We start from the raw sequence: 17,019 nt of genomic DNA, 5'->3' as shown, positions 1-17,019 counted from the left end.
AGGCTGGTCTCGAACTCCTGACCTCAAGTGATCCACCTGCCTCTGCCTCCCAAAGTGCTGGGATTACAGGTGTGAGCCACTGTGCCTGGCTTTTTTTTTTTTTTTTTTTTTTTTTGAGTCAGAGTCTCCCTTTGTTGCTCAGGCTGGAGTGCAGTGGTGTGATCTCAGCTCACTGCAACCTCTGCATCTTGGGTTCAAGCAATTTTCCTGCCTCAGCCTCCTGAGGAGCTAGGACTACAGACGTGCGCCACCACGCCTGGCTGATTTTTGTATTTTTAGTAGAGACGGGTTTTCACCATGTTGGCCAGGATGGTCTCCATCTCTTGACCTTGTGATCCACCCACCTGGCCTCCCAAAGTGCTGGGATTACAGGCGTGAGCCACCGTGCCCGGTTGTGCGTCACTATTTTGATGCATCATCTTCAAACCACCCTGCCCCAGCATCACCGGACTGCCCGTGTGCCCAGCCTCCCCTGCACAGCTTCCCACTCTGCTTACAGGGAAGACAGTGGAGGGGGGGAGCCCAGGCGTGGGTTTTCCGTGTGCTGAGAGTGTCCTCAGCCACCTTTTTCCCCAAGTCATTGACATGAAGCTGATTTTCTCATTGGTGGCCATGGAAACTGCCGAGAAACGGGAGCAGGGCCTCTGAGACCCTGCTCCAGCTAGACTGTCTCCAGCCTTCAGTGTCTCCTCCTGGAGCTGGGCGTTGAGTCCGTCCAAGACTCTGCTCAGTCACTTCCTGGCTGATCCCTGAGTGCTCAAGTGTGTGATGAGATTAGGGCTCCCCCCAGGCAGGAAACGGCCACATTGGACCCCTCCCTCCCACATCCCTAGTTCATTTTATCTTCCCCAATTCTCATGGCTCCCAACTAGACCCTTCTGCTCCCAGACCCCCCCAACCCCTGTCCCCCATCCCCTGTAGCCCAGCGCTGAGCACACTGGGGCCAGAACCACCCATACCGGACTCCCCCAGGGCACGACAGGTTGAGGCCTCTCTGAGGCAGGGAGGGACAACACTGAGGGGCCTTGTGCAGGAGAGGGAAGGGGTATACCCCGAGCTTCAGTTTCTTCATCTGCACGATGAGCCCCCATCCGATGGTGCCCAGGAGTGGGGATGTGCTGGGGCTAGAGGAGGGAGGCCCCCTGGAGGGAGGCCCCCTGGAGGCTGGCCTGGGGACCCTTCAACCTGGCCACCTCACTCAGGGTCAGAGGTCAAAGCAGGCGAGCCACACACCCCAAAGTCCCCCCGGTCCTCGGCAGGTGCTGTCCCCGGCATCGCTGTCTCCCCTACAGCTGCCCGTGTGTCCCCTGGGCAAGAGTGAAGTGAGGCACTCATACAGGGGTGCCTTGTGAGTATGGGGTCAGCCGAGGATGGCTGAGGGGCTCTCGAGGTTCAGCCAGAGTCCCTGACGCTGGGCTCGTGCTGCTCTGGGGGTCTGGGGGGACCCCTGATATTGCCCTGTGGGAGGTGCTCACTCTTTTTTTTTTTTTTTTTTTTTTTGCCGAGTCTCGCTCTGTTGCCCAGGCTGGAGTGCAGTGGCAGCATCTCAGCTCACTGCAACCTCCACCTCCTGGGTTCAAGCAATTCTCCCACCTCAGCCTCCTGAGTAGCTGGGACTACAGGCGTCTGCCACCAAGCCCAGCTAATTTTTGTATTTTTATTAGAGATGGGGTTTCTCCATGTTGGTCAGGCCGGTCTCAAACTCCCAACCTCAGGTGATTTGCCTGCCTTGGCCTCCCAAAATGCTGGGATTACAGCCGTAAGCTGCCACACCTGGCCTAGCAGGGCTCTTCTTATCCTGCTCACCAGAGACAGGAAGTGGGGGGGTGACTTCAGGAAGGGCCCAGAGCCCGTGATGGGTGTGGGGATTGGGGTGAGGACAGGGCTTTCATGAGAACAGTGGCTGCAGATGTGACCGGCTGGTAGGAAGTGGCCACTTGAACTGCAGATGCTTCCTGGGCTGGCCAGGGACTGGGGGTGCTGGCTGCAGCTGGGACCTCCCCCTGCATCTTGCTGGCCTGGCACCTGGGTCCCCCGGAGGCGCCACACTGGATATAGCCACGTGGGGCAGCCTGGTCTCCATAACCCACACTCCAGTCCTCCCACGGGCTGGCTGGCAAGTGGCCCTGGTGGGTCTGCGGGGGCAGGGGCAGCCTTCCTGGTTTATCTCCCCCGGCACGATCTGCTCATCCGCCCAGGCTCCAGAAGCTGGGGCTCAGGGTCCGGCGAGGCAGGAAGCCTGAGGCCACAGCCCAGAGCAGCCTGAGTGCAGTCATGTGGGGGCGACTGCTCCTGTGGCCCCTGGTGCTGGGGTTCAGCTTGTCTGGCGGCACCCAGACCCCCAGCATCTACGACGAGGGCGGGAGCACCGGAGGTGGCGATGGTGAGTGGTCCTGGCTTTGGGGTGCAGAGACGGGGTTACATCAGAGATGGAGCTGGGGGCCCGGAGCTGGGGAGGCAGAGGCTGGGAAGTTGGGGGCTTCAACCCAGCCCACTCTGCATCCCGTCCCTGACCCCATAGGGCTGGGCTATTCCCTTGAGTGTCATGTCCAGCTGTTTCCCACCAGGGCAGACCCCAGGCTCTGAGCACCTCCCTCCCTGCTGCTTCTTGTCACCTGCCGAGGCAGGGGCTGACTGACGCCCCCTCTCTCCCACAGACAGCACGCCCTCAATCCTGCCTGCTCCCCGCGGCTATCCAGGCCAAGTCTGTGCCAATGACAGTGACACCCTGGAGCTCCCAGACAGCTCACGGGCACTGCTTCTGGGCTGGGTGCCCACCAGGCTGGTGCCCGCCCTCTATGGGCTGGTCCTGGCGGTGGGGCTGCCGGCCAACGGGCTGGCGCTGTGGGTGCTGGCCACACGGGCACCTCGGCTGCCCTCCACCGTGCTGCTGATGAACCTGGCGACCGCTGACCTCCTGCTGGCCCTGGCGCTGCCCCCGCGGGTCGCCTACCACCTGCGTGGCCAGCGCTGGCCCTTCGGGGAGGCCGCCTGCCGCCTGGCCACGGCTGCACTCTATGGTCACATGTATGGCTCAGTGCTGCTGCTGGCCGCCGTCAGCCTGGACCGCTACCTGGCCCTGGTGCACCCACTGCGGGCCCGCGCCCTGCGTGGCCGGCGCCTGGCCCTTGGACTCTGCGTGGCTGCCTGGCTCATGGCAGCCGCCCTGGCACTGCCCCTGACACTGCAGCGGCAGACCTTCCGGCTGGCACGCTCCGATCACGTGCTCTGCCATGACGCGCTGCCCCTGGACGCACAGGCCTCCCACTGGCAACCGGCCTTCACCTGCCTGGCGCTGCTGGGCTGTTTCCTGCCGCTGCTGGCCATGCTGCTGTGCTACGGGGCCACCCTGCACACGCTGGCGGCCAGCGGCCGGCGCTACGGCCATGCACTGAGGCTGACCGCAGTGGTGCTGGCCTCCGCCGTGGCCTTCTTCGTGCCCAGCAACCTGCTGCTGCTGCTGCATTACTCAGACCCGAGCCCCAGCGCCTGGGGCAACCTCTATGGTGCCTACGTGCCTAGCCTGGCGCTGAGCACCCTCAACAGCTGCATGGATCCCTTCGTCTACTACTACGTGTCAGCTGAGTTCAGGGACAAGGTGCGGGCAGGGTTCTTCCGACGGTCGCCGGGGGACACCGTAGCCTCCAAGGCCTCTGCGGAAGGGGGCAGCCAGGGCATGGGCACCCACTCCTCTTTGCTCCAGTGATACAAAGTGGGGAAGGCCGTACTGGGTCGAATAGGGTCCCTTCCCCCACTTCACGTCCTTCCCGGACCTCAGAATGTGACCTTATTTGGAAATAGGGTTGTTACAACTGTCACTAGTGGAGGTCACTTTGGAGAAGGGTGGGCCTTACATCCAGTGTGGGTGGTGTCCTCATAGGATAAGGAGAGGCCAGGCCTGATGGCTCATGCCTGTAATCCCAGCACTTTGAGAGGCCAAGGCGGATGGATCACTTGAGCCCAGGAGTTCAGCACCAGCCTGGGCAACACGGTGAAACCCCGTCTCTACCAAAAATACAAAAATTAGCCAGGCGTGGTGGCGGGCGCCTGTAATCCCAGCTACTCAGGAGGCTGAGGCAGAAGAATCGCTTGAACCTGGGAGACAGAGGTTGCAGTGAGCCGAGATTGCGTCACTGGACTCCAGCCTGTGTGACAGAGTGAGAGCCTGTCTCTAAATTAATTAATTAATTAATTTAATTCAATTTTAAAAAGACGAAAAGTGATGGCCAGGTGCGGTGGCTCACGCCTGTAATCTCAGCACTCTGGGAGGCCAAGATGGGAGGACTGCTTGAGGCCAGGAGTTTGGGACCAGCCTGGGCAACACAGGGGGATCACATCTCTACACAAAAGAATTTTTTTAATGAACCAGGCATTGCGGCACGCGCCTATAGTCCCAGCCACTCAAGAGGCACAGGCGGGAGGATCACTTGAGCCTGCAAGGTTGTAGTTGCAGTGAGCTATGATTGTACCACTGCACTCCAGCCTGGGCAACAGAGCAAGACCTTGTCTCAAAAATAAACAAAATAAATTAAAAAAAAGAAGACGAGAGATAGTGGGTGCGGTGGCTCACACCTACAATCCCAGCACTTTGGAAGGCCGAGGTGGGCAGATCACCTGAGGTCAGGAGTTCAAGACCAGCCTGGCCAACATGGTGAAATCCTGTCTCTACCAAAAATACAAAAATTAGCCAGGCATGGTGGTGGGCACCTGTAGTCCCAGCTGCTGGGGAGGCTGAGGCAGGAGAATCGCTTGAGCCTGGGAGGCGGAGGTTGTGTCAGCTGAGATGGTGCCACCGCACTCCAGCCTGGGCAAAAGAGTGACTCTGTCTCCAAAAAAAAAGAAGAGGAGAGGACACAGAGAAGAAAGCCATGTAGTGGAAGAGGCAGAGATGGGAGTGATGTGGACGGACACAAACTAAGGGATGCCAAGACGCCAAGCACAGCCAGCAGCCACCAGCAGCCAGGAGACAGGCCTGGGACGGGCTCTCCCTCACAGCCTCCAGAGGGAACCAGCCCTGCCACCACCTTGACCGTGGACTTCTGGCCTGCAGAACTGTGAGACAATAAACTCTCACTATTTTAAGCTGCCTAGTGTGTGGCACTTTGTTAGGGCAGCCCAGGAATCTGAAACAGGATCAAACGCTGCTTCCTGGGCCCTGCCAGCCTCTCTGGCTTGGCTTTCTGGGCTGGATGCAGCCCACAACGCACTGGTGTCTGGGCTGGGGCTGGTGCTGCATTCCCTGGAGACTCATTGCAAGTTCCTGCCCAGGAGGCTGAGGGCACCCCACCCTCAGTGCCCAGTGCTGGGACCCCACCAGGCCCAGAGCCTGGTTGGCCATTCTCATGCCCACCAGCTTCTGGCTTGTCTTGGGATGTCTCTTGGGCAGCCAGAATAGCACCCCCAACTCTGCCCCCCAAAACCCATCACTAGCATGGCTCAGCCTCCTGCTGTCCCCTGACTGCTGGGGACCCTCGCCTTCCCTCCTCTCACCTGCAGGCTGATCCTTCTTTTCACTTTCTGTCAATGTCACCACGGACAAGGTGGGACAATGGGGGTGAGGATGGACAGTGTGTGCTGGGGGGTTCGGGTGCTGCAGACCTGGAACTCCCTTCTGCCAGGATGTCGGCAGCCGGCTGTAAGCCTTGCACAGGACAGGCCACAAGGGGCTGTGCCACTGTCTGCGGAGGACACAGCTGGTGTGGGGGGAAGGGGAGAAGCCTCAGCACCTGATGAACAAACACACACACACACACACATACACACACACACACACAGACACTGCTGCTCACTCCAGGGAGTGGCACGGGGTAGTTTCAAAGACCACTGGGGCATGAACTATGGGGGCAAGGCAGAGGGTTGGGGGGCCACTGTTGGGCTCCTCATTGGGTCTATGTCTCTGATCAGCCCAACTTTAGGCAGCCCTGGGCTGGGGGGTGTCAGGTGCCCAGGACGCACACATGCACACACACACACGCACACACAAAGTTCATGTGCAACCCAGAACATGTAAGTAAGATCAGTGACGTGTATTCGTGTCAATATCCTGGAGTGATCATTTACTAGAGTTTTCTGAGATGTTAACCACAGGCATAAGCTGGGTGTGTGGGTATGAATGGTCCCCAGGACCAAACTGTGGTCTCACAACTGCATGTGTTGTAGGATTATCTCAGGGTGCAGGTGTTTGACATCCATAAACCCTCCTCCCCACCACTCTGAAAGGCTGGGCTGTACACGAAGACAGGGCTCAGGAGCCCTGGCCCGTGGGCCCCCACCACCCAGCCACTACATCTCCGAAGGGCCAGAGTCTGGCCCCATCTGTGGAATGTGCTGGCGCTCTGGGTGCTGCTTTCCAGGTTCCCGCTGCCCGCAAGAGGCCGAGGCCCGGCCGTGACCCTGGAGAGGAAGTTTTATCTTACAACATCCTCTACAGCAAGTGGGCACCAGGCCTCGGGCTGAGGAAGGAGCCACAGGGCCTGTCGCTTGTAGGGTGATGGGGGCCAGGCGTCGGGAACCCACCGGCCAGGGCAGCCTCAGACCTTGACCTCACAGGCAGCAAGGGGCCTCCGTGCTGGCAGAGATCAGGGCTGAGCGGTGTTGGCTGAAATAAATACCACCCCGGAGAAGATGGGTAAATACAGACATAAGCAGGGTCACAAAAGGGAATCAAAAGTCTGTTGGTGCTGGTAGCAGGCAGCTGGCAGGGCCTCCCAAGGCAGGCAGGTTCTGGGCCTGGGGGCACTGGGAATGGGCTGGTCCTCTGGGCACTAGGACATCAGGAACTCACAGTGAGGAAGCACCTGGGTCACTCAGCCCGGGCAGCCAGAAGCTGCAAGTGCATTTGCTGAGAGCCATCTGCTTCCCCGCAGGGCCTTGTGATATGAGCCAGAGGTCCCCAGGGGCGAAGGCAGAGGGCTCGAGAGCTGGGACAGTCTTAGGGCAATTCGGGGTCCTGGGTGCCCCAAAGGGAGGCCGGGGCTTTGTGTTTCAGAGAAAGGCAGCATGTTCCGTTTTGAAGTTGCCCACGGGCTGGATGTTTTGCTAATTTAGTCCACATCTTGTTTGCTCAGAAAGAGGCTTTTGGCCACACGAGCGCTTTCTGGGAACGTTTCTTCTACCGGAAACAGAATGTCAGGCTGTGGGAGCCGTCGGGGCCCCAGGAAAATGATGCCCAACTCCAAGGCTGGGGGGTTGGGGTGCTTGGAGCTCCAGCTGTAGCTAGGAAGGTGGGGGATCTCCCAAGGGACCTCCAGCTGTCCCCCCTGCACCACACCGGTGACTGCTGAGCCCACACCTGGGTCCCAAGAGTCTCATCCTAGGGATGGGCAGATCTCTGCCATTCTGTTCCTTGGGTTCATTTAGAGGCAGGTGTCACCTGGGCTGAGGTCTGCCCACCCACTAGGCAGAGTCACAGGCTGATAGGGACAGGATGCAGCCAGATGGTGTTGTCCTGCTCTGAGCGCGGCAGCCGTTAGGAAGAGAAGCCGCTCTGACTGGCCAGGAGAGAAGGAGAAAGATTCCTATGGGGTCGCCAGGACTTCGGGATGAGACCCCACACCCCTTTCCTGAACCCACCTCCACGGGGCTCAGGCCGGCTGCCACCTCCTCATTTAGATGGCAGAACCCCACCTGGGAGGGGGACACATGTCCTACGCCTGGCACTGCACAACTCTGCCTCCTTTCCCCTTCCAGTGGACCACAGTGATGGGTTCTGGGTGTCCACGTGCGGTAAGAGTGGAGTGGCTTGTGTCAGACCACCAACCAAATAAAAAATCTACCCATAGAACACTACCCAGCAATACAAAAGAACAAACTCCAGGCCGGGCACAGTGGCTCATGCCTGTAATCCCAAAGCTTTGGGAGGCTGAGATGGGAGGATCGCTTGAGCCCAGGAGTTTGAGGCTGCAGTGCACAATGACCACGTCTATGAACAGCCATGGCACTCCAGCGTGGGCAACATACACACCACACCACACACACACACACACACACACACTAGCTGGGCATGGTGACAGTGTGTGCCTGTGGTCCCATCTACTCAGGAGGCTGAGGCAAGAGGATTGCTTGAGCTCAGGAGGTCGAGGCTGCAGTGAGCCATGACCACGCCACTACACTCCAGCCTGGGCAATACAGTAAGACCTCGTTTCAAAAATAAAAGAATAGGCCGGGCACGGTGGCTCACGTCTGCAATACCAGCGCTTTGGGAGGCCAACACGGGTGGATCACCTGAGGTCAAGAGTTCGAGACCAGCCTGGCTAACATGGTGAAACCACACCTCTACTAAAAATACAAAAAATATTAGCCTGGCGTGGTGGCGGGCCCCTGTAATCCCAGCTGCTGGGGAGGCTGAGACAGGAGAATCGCTTGAACCCGGGAGGCAGAGATTGCAGTGAGCCCAGATTAAAAAAAAAAAAAAAAACTATGGATACACGAAACACCACAGGTGAATGCAAGGGAATCATGCTCCAAAGATTATCCACTCTGATTCCATTTACCTGGCATTCTCCAAATGACAAAATTACAGACAGGTAGGGGGGAAAAATGGCTTAGTGGCCGCAGGTGTTGAGCGGAGAAGTGAAGTTACGGAAGAGCAGCTGGAAGGATCCTGTGCAGATGGGCTGTTTGTTGACTATGGTTGAGATTACACAAATCTGCCCATGAGGAAACCGCACACTGCTAACTACAGGCAAAGCTTCCCTAGTCCAAAAATCCTAAATCTGAAATGTTCCAAAATCCAAATCTTTTTGAGCAGCGACTTGACATGCTCAAAGGCAATGCTCATTGGAGCATTTCATATTTTTAGATTAGGGATGCTGAACCTTAGCTAACTATATAATGCAAGCATTCTGAAATCTGAAAAAAATCTGAAATCCGAAACACTTCTGGTCCCAAGCATTTCGGATAAGGGATCCTTGACCCGTATGCAAACACACACACACCTGCGCGCGCGTGCGCCCGCGCGCGCCCGCGCACAGCTGTTCGCTGGTGGGTGTTGCGTGGGCCAGAGTGGAGGGAGGATGAATGTCCCACTTTGTCCCCAGGAACTCTGAGCCTCTGACCCTGAGTCACTCCCACTGCCTGTGGGGGGCCGGGGCGAGAGGAGGGAGACGGGGCAGGTCTTCAGGGAAGGTTGGTAGGGGAGGGAGGTGGGGAGATATTGAGCCTATGTCTCTGATCTCTGGGGTGGGCCCAGCTATTACCTGTCCTCCGCCTCCCCTTCAGGCTCAGGGTCTGAGTCCACCACCTCAAGGCCGGCTCCATTCAGCTTCACGTCCTGCTGTAAATGCCCCGGGGCCACAGAAGCCAGGTCATCCCCGTAGGTGGAGGACGCTGAGGCCGGCAGCGGCTGCTCTGGAAGGAAGGGGGCCTCGGTCGGGAGGGCGTGGCGGGGAGGGGACCCAGGGGCCGAGGGGAGGAGATCCGTGGCCCAGGGCAGCATCGACGGGGTCCCCAAGGCTAGGCGGGGGGTAGGGTCCTCACCGAGGGCGCAGCAGCTAGGAGGCGCGGGCTCCAGGGGCGCGGCCTGGCGGCAGGCGGCCTCCCGCAGGCGGCAGGCGCTGGCGTAGACCACCCCGTCGGAGCCGCACACCGGGTCCCCCTGGGCGCTGCAGTCGTGGTCGCAGCCGCATCGCGCGATCGCCGCCCCCTCCTCAGGGGCCACGGCAGGGCCCGACTCGCCGGGGAACCAGCCTGGGGGACGAGGCAGGCTCGACAGGGCACGGGGGACTCCCCACCCTGCACCTTGCCCGCGCCCCCACAGAGCCTGGGGGTGGGAAAGATGTCCCTGGGGCCCGGGCCCACTACCCCCTCGGTGGGTCTTGGGGAGCAACAGTTAATGGAAGGTCCTGAGCCCTGGTCTCATGGAATTTCACGCAGGTATTTGCCTAATACTTACAAAAACAGAAACAGATTTTTAAAAAGCGGTTGTAGGAGAGAAAGGAGGCAGGGCGTCCTGTCTGGGCCGCCCTGCAACAGCCCCGGCCCCTGCCGCGACCCCTCCGCACTGACCACACCCACCCCAATCCCACCCCCTCCGCACTGTCCGCTTCTACCCTCAACCCCGCCCCCTCCGCGGTGACCACACCTACCGTCAACCCCGCCCCCTCCGCACTGACCACACCCACCACAGATCCCACCCCTCAGCACTGACCGCACCCACTCTCAACCCCGCCCCCCGCACTGACCACACCCACCGCAACCTCATCCCCTCAGCACTAACCACATCCACCCTCAACCCCGCCCCCTCCGCACTGACCACACCCACCCCGTTCGGCCCCGCCCTCCGCACTGAACCACCCGCCCTCAACCCCGCACCCTCCGCACTCACCTCCCCCTCGCCGCTCGGCCCCGCCCTCACCACACTGACCACCCTCAACCCACTGGGCCCAGTCCTCACGACAGTGACCACTGTGGCGGCCCTCACTGGCTTGGCCCTGCCCCCAGTATACTGACCATTCTCCAGCCACTTCCCTTCCGCACTTACCGCTCCCCCCAGCCACGCCCCTCCCCACTGACCGCTCCTCCAGCCCCGCCACCCCGTACAGGCAGAGCGCCCGCCCACCCCTGTGCTGCGTCCTCCTGACTAAATGTTGGCCCCTCCTCGGCCAAGCCCCCAGGGGAGCCCTCCCCGGCGCCCGCGGGTGGGAGTCGGGGTGTGGCAGGCCGCGGTGGGGGGCGGCAGTGGCTCCGCGCACTCACCCGGGCCCCGGGCAGGGGCGCGCTCCACCTCGTTGCACGCGGGTCCGGCGCACAGTTCCCGGGCGAGTGGGCTGTGCGCGCTGACGTTGTAGAAGCGAGTGGCCTCGAAGGCTACGGGACGAGGGTGGTGGGTGACCGAGTGCAGGCGCGACGGGTCAGGGACCGGGCCGGGCCGGGGGTGCGGGCGCGCGGGCCTACCGGGCTCGTAGTAGTCGTACACAGAGACTGGCAGCGCCGACGTCCTGCCCACCACGCACTCCCGGAGAGCACGGAACCGCACACACGTCAGGCACCGGCTGGGGATCTGCGGGGCAGCGGCGGGCGCAGGCTCGACCCGGGCCAGTAGGCCCGGGGCGCTGAGCTCAGGCCCAGAACTGGCTGATTTCAGGGATACCCAGGACGCGTGAAACACAGAAGAAACGTGATCCCATTTTCTTTTTTTCTTTTACTTTTCTTTCTTTCTTTTTTTCCTGAGACAGAGTCTCGCTCTGTTGCCCAGGCTGGAGTGCAGTGGCGTGATCTCGGCTCACTGCAACCTCGGCCTCCTGAGTTCAAGTGATTCTCCTGCCTCAGCCACCCAAGTAGCTGGGATTACGGGCGCCCACCACCGCACCCTGCTAATTTTTTGTATTTTTGATCAAGACGGGGTTTCACCACGTCGGCCAGGCTGGTCTCCAACTCCTGCCCTCAAGTGATCCGCCTGCCTTGGCCTCCCAAAGTGCTGGGATTACAGGTGTGAGCCACTGCGCCCAGCCTCGGTCCCATTTTTTATTCTTTGGGTCCTTCCATCCCACTGGGAAAACGTCTCAGGTGGCCTCCCAGACACTACTCCTTTTTTTGTGTGTGCACACATGGCCGAGCATGTGTGGGTGGGATTTAGCACATTCACAATGCTGTGCGATCATCACCTCTGTCTAGTTACAGAACAGTTTCTTTCTCCCCCAAAGAAACCCCATCCCCATCAGCACTCACTCCCCACTCCCCCAGCCCCTGGCAACCACAAATCTTTCCAACTCTACGGATTTGCCTGTTCTGAGCATTTCGTATCAATGGAATCATGTACTCTGTGGCCTTTTGTGTCTGGCTTCTTTCACTCAGCATCATGTTTCGAGGTTCATCCATGCTATAGCATGGATCAATGCTTCACTCCTTCCTACAGATGGATAATATCCACTGCAGCCCCTCCCTGCTTTTTCTACAAACTGCCATCAGCCGAGGGCACAGAGCTGTCAGCATGGCCAGCTTTGCCTGGAATTTATTCTCCCAGTGTCTTATTTTTTTTGGTTTTTTTTTTAGACAATGACTTGCAGGTCTTGCTCTGTCGCCCAAGCTGGAGTGCAGTGGCACAATCTCAGCTCACCACAACCTCCGCCTCCCAGGTTCAACCGACTCTCCTGCCTCAGCCTCCCAAATAGCTGGGATTACAGTAGCGTGCCATCACACCTGGCTAATTTTTGCATTTTTAGTAGAGATAGCGTTCTGCCATGTTGGCCAGGCTGGTCTTGAACTCCTGATCTCAGGTGATCCACTTGCCGTAGCCTCCCAAAGTGATGGAATTGCAGGCGTAAGCCAAAGGGCCTGGCCACTTTTTTAATATTTTTTGTAAAGATGGGGTTTCGCCATGTTGCCCAGGCTGGTCTTGAACCCCTGAGCTCAAGTGATCCTCCCACCTCGGCTTCCCAAAGTGCTGGGATTACAGGCATGAGCCACCATGCCCGGCCCCAATGTCTTTTTTATGGTACAAGATACTTGCAGGGAGCCACACCAGGCAGTGACCGGTGCACCCTCACCAACATGCACACTAGGGAAGCCCCTCCTCCACCAACCCCGGCTGGTGGTACCTCATCAAAGTAGAAGAGCACTCGGCGTCCAGCCACTTCATACCTCTTCATCCCCATGTGCTTGTCAAGGAGCAGCTGCAGAGGAAGCCAGAAGTCAGGGTCCTCAGACTCTCTACTTGCTTCCTCTCCCATCCCCTGGGGGCAGTGGTCAGTGGGATGCTTGGACTTGCCCACAAGTTACCATGGGCTGGGGTCTGGGTGCTGGTCAGTGCTCCCCAGGCCCTGCCAGCCTCTCAACACCCAGGAGAGGACGCTCAAGGATGGCTATCCCTGCCCGGAGCACCTGCCTCCCCTCTCTATACACTCCCTCAACCCAGCCCCAAGCCCAGGACAGGCTTCTCCGTGGCCAAAGAGGCACCCGGCTGAGCCCTGCCACCTGCTGGTGTCTCAGCTGCACTGTTCAAGTTCCCCTCCCAGCTTGGGATTTTTTTTTTTCTTTCAGTTTTTGATTAAAAAAAAAACCCACACCCACTCCAAGGCCTCTGAATTGACCACATCCTCATCCCCTGGTGCTCCGTGCAGCCTCCTTGGAGGGGAGGTAACAATAGGCCCAGCTTTCCTGTTCCACCTTCCCCCCACTGCAGACCTCCTTTGGCCCCTGGACCCCTTGCTTCTTGGTCCTCTTTCTCCCCCGGCCAGAGCTGGGCAGCAATCCCCACCCCCATGTCCCTCTTCCTTCCTGTACAAAATGGAGATGTGGCACTAGTCTCTCTTAGGGTTGTGAGGGTGACAACTGGTCTTGGCAGAATGTGGATTGAGAATACCCCATGGCTCCCCACCCAGGGCCAAAGCACATGGAACTTTGCTGAAGTTCTAGGTGGCATTTATAATAGTGACAGTGGGCCGGGTGCTGTGGCTCACACCTGTAATCCCAGCACTTTGGAAGGCTGAGGTGGACGGATCGCCCGAGGTCAGGAGTTTGAGACCAGCCTGACTAACATGGAGAAACTCCATCTCTACTAAATACAAAAAATTAGCTGGGTGTGGTGGTACATGCCTGTAATCCCAGCTACTTAGGAGACTGAGGCAGGAGAATCACTTGAACCGGGGAGGTGGAGGTTGCAGTGAGCTGAGATTGTGCCATTGCACAGCCTGGGCAACAAGAGCAAAACTCCATCTCAAATAATAATAATAATAATAGTGACAGTGGTCCCATGGGAGATCCACCTGTTGGAGCAGCCCCCACCCCACCCCACCTACTCCTCAGTAGACAGATGGCCCATTTTTGCCCAGAAAGGGGGGGAAAAAAGGGGCCGGACATGGTGGCTCATGTCTGTAACCCCAGCACTTTGTGAGGCTGAGGCAGGAGGATTGCCTGAGCCCAGGAGTTTGAGACCAGCCTGGGCAACATGGTGAAACCCTGTCTCTGCCACAAATACAAAAATTAGCAGGGCATGGTGGTGCATGCTTATAGTCCCAGCTACTCGGGAGGCTGGGGTGGGAGGATTACTTGAGCCTGGAAGTTCAAGGCTCCGCTGGGAGTTTGAGCCAAGATCGGATCATTACACTGTAGCCTGGGCAACAGAGCAAGACTATGTCAAAAAAAAAAGAAAGAGAGAAACAGGGTAGAAGGGGAGGGGGAGGGGGAGGGGGACGGGAAGGGGAGGGGGACGGGGAGAGGGAGAGGGAAGAAAAGAATACCCATAGCATTTTACAGAGGTCTGGACTGCCAGCCAGCCTGACCCTGGGTGCCTAAGCTCTGCCTATTGTTCAGAGATCCCTGCCCACCGCTGCTCACCGGCGCTGCCTCACCTGCTCCAGGCTCTCGATGTCTGCCCGGAAGCCTGACAACAGAGGCACCTCGAGGACAGCCATATTGGAAGACCCTGCATGCAGCCACCTTCCAACAACAGGGGAGAGAGAGAGGCCCTAGAGCTCAAGCCCAGAGGTGGAATTCGAGGTCCCCTCTCCCCCTCGAGCCCACACAGCTGATGTCCCAGGAAGCCTGCCCTGGGGCCTGGCCGGCAGGCCATTGGCACACACATCCTTGGCTGGGTCAACTCAGTCTACCCATTTTACAGCAGGGACACTGAGGCCAGAAGGAAAGGGCCTTGCCAAGGGCTCTAGGCTTGACCAGGTCTCTTGACTAGGCACTGTGTTTTGTCTTGGACTTCACTCTGTGTCCCCAGCCTGGGAAGCAGCTGGCGACACCACTCTGGACATGGCTGCACAGAGCAGCCACAGCCCAGGTGCTTCAACACTGCCACCCTGCAGGAGACTCTGGGAAATCAACCCCCTAGCTCCGGCCTCAGTTTCTCCTTCTGTAACATGGTGGGGCGGGGAGGGAGGTAACTGGGCTCTCTCTGGAGCCTGCAATATGCCACACACTTCCTATAGGGTGTTGGGGACAAGGAAGAGGAAGCCGACATTCAGAGTGGAGCTTGCAGCTGCGGGGAGTGCACCAAGCTGGACTCTAATTTCCAGAACTTTTTGAGATGGGGAACTTGGACACATTCAGGCTGAGAGTCAAGGTCAGGGCAGCTGTTACCGGGGTAGCGGCTCTGATGGGCTATGAGTGTCATGGCAACCACTCACCCACCAATCGTCGCCATGGTGACAAGCATCCATCACCATAGCAACAAACATCATCTTAGGGTGAGGACCCACTGTGGCCGGGTCCCAGGCTCACTCTTGGAAACCAAGGGGCCTGGTGCTGGTGTTATCGGGCAGGGACCCGTGTCCCAGCCACACATCGCTGTCCCCATCCGGCCCACCCGCCCTGACCATACTGGAGTCTTCTGTGTCCATTCACTTTTCTTTCATTCATTTCAAAAACTGGCTGGGCGAGGTAGCTCACACCTGTAATCCCAGCACTCTGGGGGGCCGAGGTGGGCAGATCACGAGGTCAGGAGTTCGAGACCAGCCTGGCCAACATGGTGAAACCCTGTATCTACTAAAAAGGCAAAAAAGTTAGTTGGGCGTGATGGCGGGCACCTGTAATCCCAGCTACTCAGGAGGCTGAGACAGGAGAACCATTTGAACCCAGGAGGCGGAGGTTGTAGTGAGCCGAGATCGCACCATTGCACTCCAGCCTGGGCAACAGGGTGAGACTCCGTCTCAGAAAAACAAAACAAAAACCACCACTGAGTGCCTGGAGCCGGAAGCTCCTCCTGGTCCCAGGAGGCCATCCTCTCCGCACATTGTACCCTCCTGGGATGCCCACGCCAGCAGGGCAGGTGGCCTTACCTGGTGCACACCTCCAGCATCACCTTGTATTCCTGGTGATGCTGATCGGCCGCTGGGTCATCATCATCAGCTGGGGGCCGGTCTCCTCGGGAACCCTCAGTTGAGGAGGCAGGCATGGGGGGCGGGCGTCCCTGGGCCTCGGGCTCCTGGAGGCTTACGAGCAGCTGGAAAGCCGGCTTGGCCACCGGGTCAGGCACATTGTAGGTGACATCAATCTGGGGGGTGTTGGAGGATGGAGGCTTAGGGATCTGGGCCCTCCACAACAGGTGCAGGGTAGGGGAAGAGAAAGGGCAGTGGGGAGGAGGGAACAGCCAGAATTATGAGGACAATGACATCCATGACAGTTTCAGAGACTACCATTATTCCTTTTAGCCTTGAAATCACCAAAGCGGGTGTAGGTACAATCATCAGACCAGTTTTGTGGATCTGGGGTGCAGAGCCATGCTCAGCTATGTCTGAGTCTAGGGGTCTCCCTCTCATCCACGGTGTTATCTGGGCTCCCATTTTAGAGATCAGAAAACGGAGGCTGGCGAGAGTCATTGCGGGAAACTTGCCCCCTGACCGCCAGTCAGAACCCGTGACATGCACCTGCCCCAGCCTGGTCTGGGGCTAAATCCAGGCCACAGCAGGGGGAATGACCTGGAGCCCTTAGGCAAATCTGCTTGAGTCAATGGGTCAGAGATGCCTGGACTGAGGGTCAAATGGACCCTCTCAGGGGTGGGGGCGGCACACCTGAGAGGACCCATGGCCACCTGCCTCGGGCGGTATTAGAAGCTGAAAGCTTGTCCTGCAGTCTGGCATGCTGCTGAGTTCAGAACCCTCTGGGGGTTCCCGGGGTTCCACTGTGTGATTGGAGGGAATGGGGCACAGGAGGACAAGCCCAAGATCACCTCATGCTCCCCCAAACCTCACCTGCATCAGGCAGCAGCCGTCCCCCTTGGCACTCACAAACAGCCCCGTGGGGAGGCTGGGGATCTGGAGACAGAAGTCACCGTGAGGCCCTGCTGACCCCTCCTCCAACAACCCCCAAACCCTTGTCCCAGGAACACGCACCGCTGCAGTCTGCAGAACCTTCTGGTTGGTCCTGTGCAGCTCAAACGTTTCCTGGTAGTCCAGGTTGGTGGAGGCCAGGGAGACAGTGAGGTTGATGCCTCCAGCATAGGACAAGATGGCATATTCAGCCAAGGCCTGCAGAGCCACACAGGTGTCCTGGGGATGGAGGAGGAGACGGCCATCAACCCTGAGACTGAGTTGGCCAGTGGTCCCCTGACCTCTGTCTTGAAAGCCTCGCCTGAAA

General features: G+C 58.7%; 2 protein-coding genes across 2 annotated transcripts in view; one reads left to right on the top strand and one right to left on the bottom strand.

The window, feature by feature from the left end:
- The first annotated feature begins 2,089 nt into the window (after positions 1-2,089).
- On the top strand, positions 2,090-5,660 carry F2RL3 (F2R like thrombin or trypsin receptor 3). The gene is made up of 2 exons (XM_030821855.1): positions 2,090-2,383; positions 2,658-5,660. The coding sequence occupies exons 1-2, from the start codon at positions 2,275-2,277 to the stop codon at positions 3,704-3,706; spliced, it is 1,158 nt and encodes a 385-aa protein (XP_030677715.1). The 5' UTR covers positions 2,090-2,274; the 3' UTR covers positions 3,707-5,660.
- Positions 5,661-6,001: 341 nt separating this feature from the next.
- Positions 6,002-17,019, bottom strand: part of CPAMD8 (C3 and PZP like alpha-2-macroglobulin domain containing 8) — a 134,511-nt gene continuing 123,493 nt past the window's right edge. The window contains exons 33-42 of the mRNA XM_030821854.1: positions 16,776-16,931; positions 16,635-16,697; positions 15,723-15,937; positions 14,289-14,376; positions 12,537-12,611; positions 10,894-10,999; positions 10,696-10,806; positions 9,478-9,687; positions 9,198-9,348; positions 6,002-6,393 (exon numbers count right to left, since the gene is read on the bottom strand). Coding sequence (XP_030677714.1) covers positions 6,162-6,393; positions 9,198-9,348; positions 9,478-9,687; positions 10,696-10,806; positions 10,894-10,999; positions 12,537-12,611; positions 14,289-14,376; positions 15,723-15,937; positions 16,635-16,697; positions 16,776-16,931 — 1,407 coding nt within the window. The 3' untranslated portion in view covers positions 6,002-6,161. The remainder of the gene's footprint in view (positions 6,394-9,197; positions 9,349-9,477; positions 9,688-10,695; positions 10,807-10,893; positions 11,000-12,536; positions 12,612-14,288; positions 14,377-15,722; positions 15,938-16,634; positions 16,698-16,775; positions 16,932-17,019) is intronic.

The sequence above is a fragment of the Nomascus leucogenys genome, chromosome 10, assembly GCF_006542625.1.
Source record: "Nomascus leucogenys isolate Asia chromosome 10, Asia_NLE_v1, whole genome shotgun sequence".
Classification (NCBI taxonomy): domain Eukaryota; kingdom Metazoa; phylum Chordata; class Mammalia; order Primates; family Hylobatidae; genus Nomascus; species Nomascus leucogenys.
This window is presented reverse-complemented; position numbering and strand designations above follow the sequence as displayed.